The sequence below is a fragment of the Rhinoderma darwinii genome, chromosome 6, assembly GCF_050947455.1.
Source record: "Rhinoderma darwinii isolate aRhiDar2 chromosome 6, aRhiDar2.hap1, whole genome shotgun sequence".
In the NCBI taxonomy this organism is placed as follows: Eukaryota; Metazoa; Chordata; class Amphibia; order Anura; family Rhinodermatidae; genus Rhinoderma; species Rhinoderma darwinii.
Window position 1 is genome coordinate 118,230,771 of NC_134692.1, and position 15,733 is coordinate 118,246,503.

Consider the following 15,733-nt stretch of genomic DNA (forward strand, 5'->3'; position numbering starts at 1 on the left):
TAAAACATGTGGTTTCAGAGAATGTTTTTTTGACCTTATACTATATTATGGGACTATACAATTTATTGTATCAGATGCAAATTCAGATTTAAAAAAGGAAAATAATTATAGGTGCCCAAAAAATGGCTGACATCTTGCAGTCAAAATAGAAACAAAAGACGGTATATATTGGTTATAGGTTGTCAGTTGATATATATATTTGAATGTGTATGATCTACCATGACACAGAAACCTCAAATCTCACTATCGGTCCGGACTTCTTATGTTTAAAACTACTACCAGTCCCGGTGGGTTAAAAGGAGGGATTGTTCCGGAAAAGACGGACGGTTAGGGTGCATTACACTGACTAATCCAAGGAATTGCTATCTCCCCAGGGTGGGCATAAAAAAAAGAGTATTCTGCCTTTGGGAATATATAAGAAAGCAAATATCAAGTACAAATAAATGGAAAGGTAGTATAATTAAATCGAAGATTAATTCTAGAGATAACAAATCCTATTTCTCTATGCTAAGCCAAAAAAAGGCAAATGATGTACAGAGCTATAATATAAGTATTTAGTATTCTGTTCCAACCGGAAATTAATTGGGCACATTCTTTTTCTATCATTGTGGCCAACATAACAAATGGCCATCGTGATTGAGCAATTAAGGAAGACCAATGTAGAGCTCAGACTTTTGGTGTGTGTGGCAAATCCCAGACATTAATGTTCCATTAAGGAGATTAATGCTTTGTTAGCGCTGTTTATCAAACTGTCTGCCAGTTGACTTTTAATTCCCTGAAGTGATAAGTTATCACCGCTATAATTTTTACCACTCTTACTTTCATTTGTTTGTTACTGTTGAGTTTACTTTACCTTATAAACAACATTTCGCTTCTGGAAGACTAATTTTTTTAAACTTCTTGAATCGTCCAATTTCATTGACTTAATTTGGATATGGGTTCATGCATAAAGCAACGGTGTTTGCACAGACAACTATGGCTCTTTATTACAGATTTGTAGGCACTACGTGTGATTCTGTATGGTGCCTCATAGACTCCCATACAAGTAATAGGGAATACCTGCGTAATATTACATGGAATTCCATAAAACCACCTGGATATGTAATATTGCCTTATCCATGAGCACTTTGAATAAATCTATATGTGTAGGTATGTTTTATTGTCACAACCCTGTTAAAGAGGCTCTGTCACCAGATTTTGCAACCCCTATCTCCTATTGCAACAGATCGGCGCTGCAATGTAGATAAGAGTAACGTTTTGTTTTTTTTTAAACAAGCATTTTTGGCCAAGTTATGACCATTTTTATATTTATGTAAATGAGGCTTTCTAAAGTACAACTGGGCGTGTTTAAAGTAAAAGTCCAACTGGGCGTGTATTGTGTGCGTACATCGGGGCGTTTTTACTTCTTTTACTAGCTGGGCGTTGTGTATAGAAGTATCATCCACTTCTCTTCACAACGCCCAGCTTCTGGCAGTGCAGACACACAGCGTGTTCTCGAGAGATCACGCTGTGACGTCACTCACTTCCTGCCCCAGGTCCTGCATTGTGTCGGTCCAGCGAGGACACATCGGCACCAGAGGCTACATTTGATTCTGCAGCAGCATCGGCGTTTGCAGGTAAGTCGATGTAGCTACTTACCTGCAAACGCTGATGTTGCTGCAGAATCAACTGTAGCCTCTGGTGCCGATGTGTCCTCGCTCGTCTGACACGATGCAGGACCTGGGGCAGGAAGTGAGTGACGTCACAGCGTGATCTCTCGAGAACACGCTGTGTGTCTGCACTGCCAGAAGCTGGGCGTTCTGAAGAGAAGTGGATGATACTTCTATACAGTAAAAGAAGTAAAAACGCCCCGATGTAACGAACACAATACACGCCCAGTTGGACTTTTACTTTAAACACGCCGAGTTGTACTTTAGCAAGCCTCATTTACATAAATATAAAAATGGTCATAATTGGCCAAAAATGCTTGTTTTTAAAAAAAAAAACTTTACTCTTATCTACATTGCAGCGCCGATCTGCTGCAATAGGAGATAGGGGTTGCAAAATCTGGTGACAGAGCCTCTTTAAGCATGTTTACTTATATTTCAATAGTGGCCATTCAAGGCTTGTGGCAAACACCATTGGCTTTGGCATATCTGCAATAGTTGCATGACTGGTATTCTACTCATGTTCCAGCCCTTGTTTTTACATTCAAAAAGTATGTGTTCCCATGATTATCCCCCCTGTAAAATAGAATGAACTCTATCTATATCCTGGGCATTTTCAGCAGCACTTTTTTGCGATTACTAAGATCCCCAAGGTTTATAATTTACTAACATATCTTCAATGGAGATCTGAGAGCTAAGACCACTACCATTTTCCACATAGAGGTCCAGGCCTATGACATTTCATTAACTTAAAGGGTTATCTCAGGATGACAACCCCTGTCCATATGCACTATTAGGGGATATATTTACCATTCTTATTCCCTTTCCTATTCTGGCAGAACTGCCCAACCCATGCATTATATTGTCTCTACAAGGTTTCCTTAATCTGCAATAGGTATCTTTGTTTTGCTGTGGTTTGCAGTATTTTGTTTGCGACACTTTCAGGAATCCCCCTTAGCCCTAAAGGATTTGCCCCAGTATTAAATGTTATTGCAATGTAATTCAACATTAATAATTGATTACGGTAGTTTTGTAATTCACCTTACGTTACAAAATTGTTGCAGTTTAAAATATTCCAATCACTGCATTATAATGGCGCCCCCTGGTGTTCAATCTGGATGGTAATGTGCACGTCCTCCTCCTGAGCTGAGTGAGGGAGAGATCACATGCTCAGTTCCACTCTCCAACTGCCACCAGCCAATAGAAAATGCTTTCTCTGCTTGTGAGTAAAGAAGGAGCTTTTATTCAGAGCTTGTAGTGTGGATGGAGACTCAAACAGTAAGAAACACACAGGAGAGCCAGCAGACTGCTTAGATGAAGAGAGAGTCTGCACACAGCACTGCTTACATGCAGCGTTGCTCTCTCCCCTTTCCTGCTCAGCCTCTCACGGCATGTGCGCTGCAGGCTCTCCTCATCTTCAGTTATATAGGATTGGGCTCTCCTTCTAAAAAGATATGGAATGGGGGCATTTGTAAAGCTTCTTCTAGAGAGAAGGCAGAGGCAGTGAAACAAAACAAGCGACTTATACAAGCTATGACAGGGAAGGGGAGGAGCTGCAGCAGAATGGACACACCCCCTGAGCAGCCACCCTGAAGAAAATCTTACAGAGCAATCGAAGCAATGAATGGGGAGATCTCTGGATCCATGTAAGATACAGGACTGGTTCTAGCTTTGTTAGAAATAGATTGTCTTGTACTATGTTATGTTAAATGTTCTCTTTTTTCCATTACTCCTGGGACAACTCCTTTAAGTTACTCCTCTGATTTTCTTGATCCTCCCGTATTAACAGGGTATTGTTAATGTGTACCTTATGTCTTAGAGCTCATTCAGACGAGTGTGATTCTCATCCGTGTGCTGTGTGTTGAAACAACCCACAGCACACGGACCCATTTTCACTCAGTGGCCGTTGCGTGAAACTCACTGCATGTCTGATATCGTTTTCACGCACCTAGTCGTCCATTGAAGTCAATAGGTGCGTGAAAACCACGGACAGCACACAGACGCACATCTGTGTGCTGTCCGTGTTTCACTCATCAATTACATTGAAACAAAAAAAAAAAGAAGTGCTCGCAAGTGCGTGAAAAACACATGCCACATGGAAAGCACACTGATGCATAATGCAACGCACACGGACAGATTTACGCGCGTTTCTTACCTGTCATGCTCATGTGAATGTAGCTGTAACGTCCGCGGTCGCTGACCACGAACTCTTCTCATCCTGCCGACGCCCTTCTCTCCAGAGATGCCAGCACATGCGGCCGTCCTGTCCCACAGTGACCACTAGGGTGTGCGCCCGAGCTCAGTCCAGCCTTAAAGAGCCAGAGCGCACACATGTGTGAGATTGAGCTGATTGCTCCCAGATCACTCTGGACAATAAGAAGGGCCCTGCCTCTTCCTTCATTGCCTGAGCGTTGTTTGTACGTACCCGTGTCAGTCTCTTCAAATAGTCCCTTGAGTGTTCTCCAGTTCCCAGTGTCCCCGTTCCTGCTACCTGTATCCTGTGCTTCCGTGATCCTGTGCTGTACAGAGTTGGAGTCGTGTTGTGTTGCCTGCTACAGCCGCTGTGTTTCACCGCACCTGTTGTCTGCCTGCTGCCAGAGTTCGATCCGAGCCTAAACCATTGCTACTGTCTGTATTGCCACAGGTACCTTTATCCGAACTATAGACATTGACTTTGTACCCTGTTTGGCCAGCTGCTATACCACTACGGCGGTACTGGCCAGTGGGTCCACATACCCACAGATAGTGACAGTATCCTTAGGAGTTTTAAGTAAATCCCCTCATTACGGGGACTTTGACTGCTTTGGCTTCTTCCAGTTCCTCCCCCCTCTATGCCCACTAACCTTCACGTCCCATTTATGTGTGCTAGCTACTTCAATACAGGGCAGAGTTCTTGAGTGAGGACCTTCTTTATGTATGAGTGGGAGGTTGGGTGGTCAGCCTCATCTACTGGTTCAGAGGCAGCTGAGGTGCTCTTATTGTCTCAGTAATCGGCTGGTTCTGGCTCATTGAAATCTTCCAACACTATCTTGTCTTGACCAGCTGGAGACAAAGATAATTTATTCGAAAGGCATTTATCCATGTTAGCTTGATTCTTTCACAGTCTCGGGGTGCTCAAGGATCCTGGAATCTGTCCTTAACCAGGCAGTAATTATGCCCAAATAGCTGGAGATCACAGTGGTTGATGAGGAGCTCCGAGTTATGCTTCCATCACCTAGCGTTGCAGAGTCTGTCTCCCAGGTTTTCCTGATCTGAATTGCGCTTTTCTCTTTTTCAGCCCAACATGTTATGACCGTATCATGTATCCAACTACGTTAAAAAAATATATAGTCAATTTTTGGACATAGTCAATTTAACCCTAGATCAGGAGTCGGTTTTATTAGTTGTCACACTCCCAATCTCATCACATCTATCATGGGTTAAAATCATTTATGCATACATAGTAGTGGTGGCTATTTGATATATTTTACTCTTCACACTGACCTCTATTGACTATGCTTAGTAGGTCATTGTTTAATCAATGCTAGCCAAGGTTATATCTCATCACAGTATTGCATCTAATGACATGTTACATCTCACAATATACACTCCTCAGAACAGTTTACCATAGGGACCACAAATGTTTTGTGATCTCTCTTTCCATTCTCATGTTTTGAGTCCTGCAGTATCAAATTAGCTGCCGGCCTTTGTAATAAAATAATGTATCTGTGGTTATTTCCTATGGGGATTCTATAGACAAGTGATCAATAAGGACAGAAAGTGAATACATTTTTTGTGTGTTGAGTTTTTCAGCTATTTTGTGTCAATTAAAATTTTCATAGAAGACATTGAGGCTCAGGGACTGAACACATTTTTTAATACCTTTTTTTGTGCATAATTTAAAGGGAATGTACAGGCAGGAAGCTCAAAATAACAAAAGGTACTGCTCACCATTGTAAAATGCCTTCCCTGTCTGTGCCATGTGTTCCCGGACCATCACATGACCCCATAACCATTTTCTGTCCAGAGTGATGTCATCAGTTGTTGCAGGATGTCACCGCTGTGGCCAGATATTGTTGCAGTGTCACATGATGAAGAGACAGGGCCTGATTGCTGCACAAAATAAAATATTAGCCGGCAGGAGACTGAAAACAGGCAGCACAGGCAAGACAGGCATTTTAAATGATAAGTATAGTACATTTTATAATTTTTTTCATGTTTGGATGCTCTTGCCCTGTTTTATTTAAAGGCTTTTACAGCAAGACTGAAAGAGATTGTGCCATGTATTCAATATTATTAATTACATTTTAGTATGGGGAGGAGAAATAATATGTTTTTTATTATTTTTAAATGTACCAATTTATTTATCATTTACATTTTTGCAGCAGCATGTGTGTGCTTTATGGCAGCTGCAATGAATTGGAATTGTCAGACTAATGTCTATGGAGTAATATAGTCTCCGGGAAGTAATGAAAAAAGCCATCTATCCCAGAGACCATAGAGTGACAGAGGAGCTGCATACAAAGTCGTCCCTGTGTTTATAGTGGGTAGTTTTAATATCCTGCCTTATCAAGGCCTCCAGCAGTACAATAGAGCTGTCATTAAATACTCCGCCCTCTGCTGACTCTGTCCCAGTCTACACGATCACAAGTGAAAACAGGAAATGTCAGTTTTCATGTGTGTGCGCTAGAGACCAGTGTGAAAACTGGAATACTGCAAGATTTGTTTCATATGGATAGTCACATAAAAAAAACAAAAAAAAACCACCAACAATAATTTATAATGTATTTTTCCAATAAAAACCTGATTTTAATATTTTTTTCTGATTATACATTCTTTTTAATGTTATTATTACATTTTGATCTAGGCAAAATAATTCATTTTTCATGGAATATTCAAAGGATTTTAAATGCTCCATAACTTGATTGTAGTCCGCAGCCAGGTCATGTTACTCACCATCCCACCTTATAACTTGCAGCTTATGCTACCTTACACAATAAAACTCTGGTTTCTACTGAATTGATTTATTCTGCACATTCCACGGGAAAACATAAAACAATGTTCTGGTATAAATCATTTTTATCAATAAAAAACAGACGGAAGTAAAATTCCTTATCTTATGTATGGGGCACTGTACAGACTTAATGTGAGCCTTATTTGAATTTGTATAGATGGTGAATAATTTACGTTGTAAAGCATTAGTCGCCTCTCATACTTTACATAAATTACATTTATAAATTTTTTTTTTAGGCGGGAACCGAATGGGACGCCAAAGAAAGAATATTCCGGAATTTCGGCAGCATTATGGGGCCTATGGATGAGCCAATTGCAATGCAGAAATGGGGTAAAGGTCCCAATATAACAGTTACTGTTGTGTGGATCGACCCAGTAAATGTCATTGCTGCTACATATGATATTCTCATTGAATCCACTGCGGAATTTACTCATTACAAGCCTCCTCTGAACCTGCCACTCAGGCCTGGCATCTGGACTATTCGGGTTCTTCATCACTGGGTGCCAGTAGCTGAAACTAGATTTCTGATAAGTCCATTTACTTTTTCCAACCGGCAACCCATTAAAAGTGGTAAGTGCAAGAATCCGTGAATGTGACGTTGCTTTACGCTAGTACTGCATTGTTATAGGGCAGTAGTCTTCAATATGTGGTACCCCACAGGTTGTCAAGGCATTCTGGGAGTTGTAGTTTCACAACACAGCCACGGGTTAGTGTTAAAGGAGTTTTCCAGCCAGTAAAAATTGATGGCCTATCCTCAGGGTAGGCCGTCAGTAGCTGATCGGTCGGGGTCCGATTCCTGGGACTCATGCCGATCAGCTGTTTTGAAGGGGGTGCATCGCTTGTACGAGCGCTGCTTCCCCTTCATTTCTACTTGCTCACTGTGAATCTTCAACATATATTTAGCTGCGATTCACAGATATTGCAGCCTTCTTCTCCTATTCACTTCAATGTTAGAAGGCTGCAATGCCTGTGAATCACCGCTAAATGCCTGTCAAAGATTCACAGTGAGCAAGTAGAAATATTGGGGAAATGAGGTTGTCCAGTTTCAAAAAATGATGGCCTATCCTCAATGGGAGAAGGTTGTACTACTGGGAACCGCCGCTACATGTGTGTCAGCGATTCAGTGTGAGCAGCAAAGGAAATGAAGGGGCAGCAGCGTTCGTACAAGTGCCAAAGCCCCTTCAAAACAGCTTATTGGCGGGGTCCCGGGAGTCGGACCCTGACCCATCAGCTATTGATGGCCTATCCTGAGGATAGGCCATCAATTTTTACTGGCTGGAAAATCCCTTTAACTGCAATTTACTATATCAACAGTATAGACTGATTGTTTTGTTAAGATTTTCCATAGGAGTTTAATGACGTTTCATGCAAGAAATCTATCATCACTGCATGACTTCGTATTCTTTTTTTTTTTCATTTTACGGGGAACCCTTTTTCATTTAATCTAACTTGTTTTTTGTACTGTAAGCATATTTGGGCAACTGCTGTGAGCTAATGCAATACTAATCCTCCTTAGCAAAACCAGCTGGCAAATATCCTATAATAACAATAGATTTAAAAGCTTTGCCTCTAATTCTTACTATTTCTTATTTTTACCAAACGCTGTGTATGTGTTATTTTTTTTCCTCTAGGGTACATTTAAAAAAATATTTTTCCATGTTTATGAAATAACAGTACTTTTATAATAAAACTTAATCTCAGGAACTTTAAATATTATATAAGCAGTTGCATTCTCATCAATTCCCTAATATAATATTACTAAGTATTTATTATATGTGTTGTGAAATCACTGTTGTCTTTAGCAGTGACATCACTGTGCATTATTCCCATACTGTGACATCATGGGAGCTTAGGACCCGCGGCGCAGGAATACACATCATCAGCGCAGATATTGAGAGAATGAGCAGCAGCCTCAGTCTGTGCTGATGAATGTTATCTAGATCTCAATGCTACCGTTGATAAATTTATCAGGACGCAAGGTGAATACCTGTGTCTAACAACTATGATCCTGCACAGCCCCCGAGAGTCCTAAGCTCATTTAAGAACTGCTAATAAATCAGGACACAGAAAGTCTATCCCCAACCTCCCTTCCCCATGCAATAAAAGTATGTAAGCCTATGAGTGTATATGAATGCTTGCAGTGAGTGTGTTTTTTCCATACTTGCCAGAGCGCTCTTATAAACCATGCGAGCAGAGTGCCCCTCATTAACCGCACCAGCAGGTTGCCCCATAAACCACATCAGCAGAGAACCCCCATAAAAGGGGGTTTTCCCACAATTTACATTTACACCCTACCGACAGGATAGGTTATAAATGCTAGGACCCACACCGATCACTAGAACAGTAGTCCCGGAAAACCACTTTAGGTGGTAAAATGCTGTGTTTTTTCCAAAGTGGTATCAGTGTGGCTTCCTGGTGCAGTACTGGCGATAATATGAACGTAGCCTCATCCGTGAGCATGCAAGTTTTTATATAAAAGCCAGCTGAGCAAATTTAGGATTCAACATATGTATTTTATTACCGACACCGAGGCATCACAGGTCCGGTTTTACTGCAGCCACAAGTTATAATACTTGACATGTTTTTGAGGAGTCGAGAAACATGACCAAAGTCTTTTGTGTTTGTTCCAAGGGAAGCCTTTCCTTATGTTATTGTGACTCCATGACTATTTTAAGTGATTACAATAGTGGGAAATTCTTGGCAATCTGTACTGATCTATAGCAACTAAGACTAAAATAGTAGGCACCATATGTAAAAAAAATGTATAAAGGGGTAAACTATGTTCGAATAGCACACACACATATACACTGTATTTGTAGACAGCGCATGAAGACAATATTTACAGCCAAATTCTAACACTGGAAAGATTTAAAAGATTTTCCTGAAATTTAAAAAAATAAAAATAAGGTCATAACAAAGAAATATTAATATGTCAAATATTGTTATCACCGATTTCTCTTGGGTTTTATTCTGCCAGTTTCCTGCATCCCCCGCCACTACTCGTGTCGCTCCAAGCATGCTGATATCCCGTCCAAAGTGACAACAGGTCAGGTGACCATCACTACAGATGGAGCGTCACTGGTGAAGCCATGAAGTGGAATCTTCGCTATTGACCACACATCAGCACGCAGACAGTCCCACAAGCGCTCTCCTCATGAATACACCGGTCTTAATACCATGAGTCTGGTGTATTCATTGATTGATCCAATGTTTTTTTGTGCCTTTTGGCTAATAGGAGAACAGACCTGTCCTTGTAATATGCTGCTATTACCTGGGGCAGCATATTCAGCTGATAGATCTTCTTTAAAGGTATTGACTCATAATAGACAACCCCTTTAATATGAGTGCCGCCACAGTATTCCCTTAGTATTTATTCAAGAACAGATTTCTTGGGGACTGCATTCCCATACACATTTACAGCATGGTCTTACGTACAAAAAGATACGTACCGAGCGGTATACTCTTTAGAAAAGCTCAGCAGCCTTTCCTATACAGTGAGAAAAATAGATAAACCAACATATACCAACCAAATAGGATACAACATGTTGGGCATATACGGCAGGAGCTTTTCCGGCCTCATACACCAAACGTATACAGCGCATCGTGAGTAGACCCTAAGGCTAGGGGAAAAATATTTACATCTACTGCAGAACTTTTTGATTTCATTATGTTATTCAGACCCAGTCCAATGTACTGTTCCTGAACATATTCCTGGCACTGCCCTGCTGCATTCTGACTGCATAAGCATAACTCCAAACAAATCATACATCCATAAATTTAATTACAAATGTGTTCTTTGTCAAGCCAATGTCTTGGGACGTTTTGCGGTTTGGATTTGCGCACCTTCATGAATGCAAGCTTTTTTTTCTGGCAAAACAGTCTAGTAAATGTATGTCTCTATTCCCACTCTGCCTAATTACTGCCAATATTAGGCATTTCTTCTATGCAAAGAAAGCTGCTGTGTCACCGGATAGCTACGTGGCAGTGCCCGCTTGACAGATGCACAGAATTCTTGGACGCACATTGCTATCTAACGGAAAAGAACACATTTCCTATCTAGCAGCCTGAATAAGACCTTTCTGTGCTCTAGATTACGTGTCTCTTGGATAGCTTGCAAAATTTTCAGTTTAATGTTGACCAAAAACATGAAGGTAAAAGTCTGATCGCCTGTGAGAAATCAGTTTTCACACATCGGAAAAGTTTGTAGAGACATGTGAACAGCCGCGTGTATGTGCCATGTTGAATTTTGACAGTGGGTCTCTTTTTCAGCAAGGCCGTCCTATATTTTGCACCATGTACATGAATAGAGAGCCTGTTCTACACTTAAATTCTCTAACGTCAGCCATAGCTGTTTTTTATAACCGACACCATTCTGACTCAAAAACAGCTTGAATTTTTGAAAAGGACAAAGTCGCCCAAAACATTATAAATCAATTATAGAACATTTAGTTTGAAGTAAAAATGCATCCCGCTCGCTGCAAGGCACATTTATTGAAGTCAAGATGAAATACATGCTCCTTCCATCCTGACATGAAATTCAAGCTGTGAAGAGCATAATTATTACCTTTAAATACACGGCATATGGTGTTCTGCTTACTGGCTAGTTATTGTGTTAGACCTCATTCTACAATTTTATTTTGCTCGGGCTGATGATGATTTGTATAGTTCATACAAATGTCAATCTAAAAATAAGAAAAAAAATAACATTGTTCCTTAGATATTAGTGACAAACAAGTCAATATGCATACGCTACATAAAATTACATTGAAGACTTGGTTTGCAGAAGGAAATGTGTTGGATGTTGTGACATCCACAGCAGGTAGCAGTGATACAGACAAAAAACATGTCCTTTTATTTTACATTTATATTCGGGTAAGCTGTTTCACGTGCGTCATTCTGCTGAACTTTGTGTGGTTCATGCTGAGAACAAATGTGTACCTAATAGCAGTTAGGGACTTTCACAGTCTGATCTTCGTGATCTACTTTATTTCCAATGGCTCTCTTTAGTTTTTAATATGGATCCATGAAAGTTAAGCCCCAAGTTCCCATAGTTAATGAATAGTGCATTATAATGCTTGGCTTTATATTAAATATACATTTCAGATTATGTCAAGATTTCGGTCTTATATTCTTTAACGATTGACAAATATTTCAAGGGGACATGATTGAAGGTGCCATACTCTATTCATGTTGCTCAGTTAAAAATTCAAAATAACTAATATAGGGTGCCTTTCTCTCTGTGAAGCAGCTGACTGGGGTTGAACACAAACAATAGGAACTTGACCTAAGCCAGTCTATGGTTCACTTTATAGTTTAGAATGATCCCATGCAGCCACTTCCTTGCTTATTTCTGCAAAGTACCAGCTGCCTGTCCAGACTCTTTGTTGTCTTCTGAGAGAATGCCGTTCCATAACAACCCCAATATTTTTTTATACGAAGAAGCAAAGAAAATACTTCTATTTACGCTTAATAATATGGTCAGTGGTACAATAAACATTTGCAAATTAAATTTTACTCCTATCAGGATAGAACAGGAAATAAATAGTTTTTTTGACTGTGGGAGGGAAATGCACTTTGTCAAGAGGGTATCAGCAAATTAGATGACAGTTACCACCCTTGGTTCACTCATAAACAGGCAAAGAAGCTGCTGCCAAGCACACACCTCTGGTAGCACTTTGCTCCTGGGTGGAAATTTTTTTTTTTAGCAGCCATGTTTAAAGAGGCTCTGTCACCAGATTTTGCAACCCCTATCTTCTATTGCAGCAGATCGGCGCTGCAATGTAGATTACAGTAACGTTTTTATTTTTAAAAAACGAGCATTTTTGGCCAAGTTATGACCATTTTCGTATTTATGCAAATGAGGCTTGCAAAAGTACAACTGGGCGTGTTGAAAAGTAAAAGTACAACTGGGCGTGTATTATGTGCGTACATCGGGGCGTGTTTACTACTTTTACTAGCTGGGCGTTCTGACGAGAAGTATCATCCACTTCTCTTCACAACGCCCAGCTTCTGGCAGTGCAGACACAGCCGTGTTCTAGAGAGATCACGCTGTGTCGTCACTCACAGGTCCTGCATCGTGTCGGACACATCGGCACCAGAGGCTACAGTTGATTCTGCAGCAGCATCAGCGTTTGCAGGTAAGTAGCTACATCGATTTACCTGCAAACCCCGATGCTGCTGCAGAATCATCTGTAGCCTCTGGTGCCGATGTGTCCTCGCTCGTCTGACACGATGCAGGACCTGGGGAAGTGACGTCACAGCGTGATCTCTCGAGAACACGCTGTGTGTCTGCACTGCCAGAAGCTGGGCGTTCTGAAGAGAAGTGGATGATACTTCTCGTCAGAACGCCCAGCTAGTAAAAGTAGTAAACACGCCCCAATGTACGCACATAATACACGCCCTCTTGGACTTTTACTTTTCAACACACCCACTTGGACTTTTGCAAGCCTCATTTGCATAAATACAAAAATGGTCATAACTTGGCCAAAAATGCTCGTTTTTTAAAAATAAAAACGTTACTCTTATCTACATTGCAGCGCCGATCTGCTGCAATAGCAGATAGGGGTTGCAAAATCTGGTGACAGAGCCTCTTTAAGATTAATATATGCTGTCCCTATACACATTAGATTGGTAGCATAATGAAATCAGCCAACATTTTTCTAATTTGTATGGCCAGTTTAAGGTTTTCAGCCCATCTTTGCGGCCTATGTGCCACTATTTACAAGGGGGGTCTGTGTGCCACTATTTACAAGGGGGGCTGTATGCCACTATCTACAAGGCGGGCTGTATTCCACAATCTACAAGGGGGGGCTATGTGCCACTATCTTCAAGGGGGGCGGTATGCCACTATCTACAAGAGGGGGCTATGTGGAACCATATACAAGAGGGTCTGTGTGGCACCATCAACATGGGGGGGTGGTACCATCTACAAGAAGGGCTGTGTGGCACCATTACAAGGGAGGGCTGTGTGTTACCATCTACATGGGGGGATGTGTGGCACAATCTACATGGGGGTGTGGCACTATCTATAAGGGGGGCTATGTGGCACCATCTGCAAGGGGGCTGTGTGGCACCATCTACAACGGAGGCTGTATGTGCCACTATCTACAAGAGGGGGGCTGTATGTAGCATTATCTACAAGAGGGGGCTGTGTGGCATTATCCACAAGAGGAGGGCTGTGTGGCACTATCTGCAGGGGGTTGTGTGTGGCCTCTTTAATTTATTTTCTAACTTTTTGTTATATAACTATATTGCTTTTAAAATGTACAAATGGTTTTATGCTCGAGTTACATAAAAAAAATTACACCTCATTGATTAGTAGAGAAAGCAAACATGTCAAGAGGGAAGGAGATTTCGGGAAAGAAATTGGGGGCGGGCCGCTAATCTGAATCTTTGCCCCGAGTGCAGGAGAACCTAGCTACGCCTCTGGCCATGTAGTATACACAATAGCATTAAAATGTGTATCCTTCTAACATACAATGCAACATGAATCACACACTGTATATAAATACTGACATTTTCGAGAGGAGTTATTAGAAAATGTTGTGCAGAGGACCCAGGATTCCTTCCAGTTAGTAAATACATTTGTTTGCACTAAGTGAGATTGTATCCATTAGGATTTAGAACTAACAAGATGTTTTCCTTCATTTTAGATGATGTGGCCAAGTTTCACGGAGGACCTCAAAAAAACGCATACATGGAGCAGAGTTTCCAAGGCTTGAATCCAGTATTGAATTTACCAATTAACTCAAATCAGGTGGAGCAAGGAAAGAAGAACGCAGCACTTGTAGGGTCAAAACTGGAAAGTTGGGTTGACAGTTTGGCCAGTAACATTTGGTCAGCAGTAGACATCTGTACAACAGGACCCTCCTCGTGTCCAGTCATGCAGTCGTGTTCTCAGACAGCCTGGAGTTCACTTAGCCCTGACCCTAAATCAGAACTTGGACTTGTCAAACATGACGGGCGATTGAGGTAGCATCTGGTGCACCCTTCAACGGCATTGGATTTAAAAGGGAAATTAACCAATCTTACAAAAATTTAAAGAGGTTTCTGCTTTTCCAAGGAGTCATCCACCATAGCAGGTGTTGAGAGGTCCTTACTGCTCTCCATTGTAGGCATTATGGTCAGACTGGCATTGATAGCACTTCCCTACAATTGGCAGAGCACCAACAACAGACACTGATCAAGGGCTCAATTGTGCAAATATTCCCGTTATTATTGAGTCATGAATAGCCCCATTCACCGTTTGCACAAATACCTTCTATTTTTCTACTTCCATGTATTTTTGTGTTTGTCAGTGTTAATAAGCAGAGTGCTAAAAAGGAATATGTCAGATGTAATGTCAAGAACATGGGTTTTCATTACATTGTGAGAAATTATAGCAAAAGGTGGCCTTTTAATGACTTATGTGTTGCCAAAGAAGTCCCAAACTGCATTGCAGACACCTCTGGCAGCCAAAGGGTTATAGGACGGAGATATTTTTAATTTTTTATCAGTATGTATTGCACATGTGTAGCCCATGCCAGCTATTCAAACATTCATGTTCAATTGAATCAAAACTAACAACTGACTGGTTGGCATTTGTTACAACCTATTTGTGTTATGTGTTATCATGATATTTATTCATTCCTCACATCCTGTGGTGACAACAAAGTCATGAAACCCGAACCCTTGTGCAGGGGACATACCATAATTGCCACCTGTGCAGCTGCACAGGGGACCTGTAAGTAAGAGAGTCCACTGCCACCCTTAAAGCATCTTCATACGATCTATTAGATTGCATGTAAGAAACTTTGCTAATGAATTGCAATTATTGGTGGATTGTTAGAGAGACACAAGGAGGGTGCTCTAGGTTGACCAATTGGAAAATAAGTGGCCCTTTTGTGTGCCAAACCAATAGTTTTAAGACTTTATGAGAGATATGAATTGATTAAAATCAATGATTCCGTCATCTTAGAAAGTCCTCAAGACAACTGGTCAGTGGGATAATTGTTGTTATCATAGTTTCTAGACAACTGGTAAGCTAAATTCCAATCAATTTTGGTGCAACCATCAAAATGTCTACTTCAATTATGTTTATGACAGGTACTTCTTA

At 40.9% G+C, this 15,733-nt stretch overlaps 1 protein-coding gene across 1 annotated transcript in view; it reads left to right on the forward strand.

Moving 5' to 3' along the window:
* XYLT1 (xylosyltransferase 1) overlaps window positions 1-14,893 on the forward strand; it is a 281,800-nt gene extending 266,907 nt beyond the window's left edge. The window contains exons 10-11 of the mRNA XM_075830169.1: window positions 6,876-7,209; window positions 14,292-14,893. Of these exons, the coding sequence (XP_075686284.1) occupies window positions 6,876-7,209; window positions 14,292-14,614 (657 nt within the window). The 3' untranslated portion in view covers window positions 14,615-14,893. The remainder of the gene's footprint in view (window positions 1-6,875; window positions 7,210-14,291) is intronic.
* Window positions 14,894-15,733: the final 840 nt, after the last annotated feature.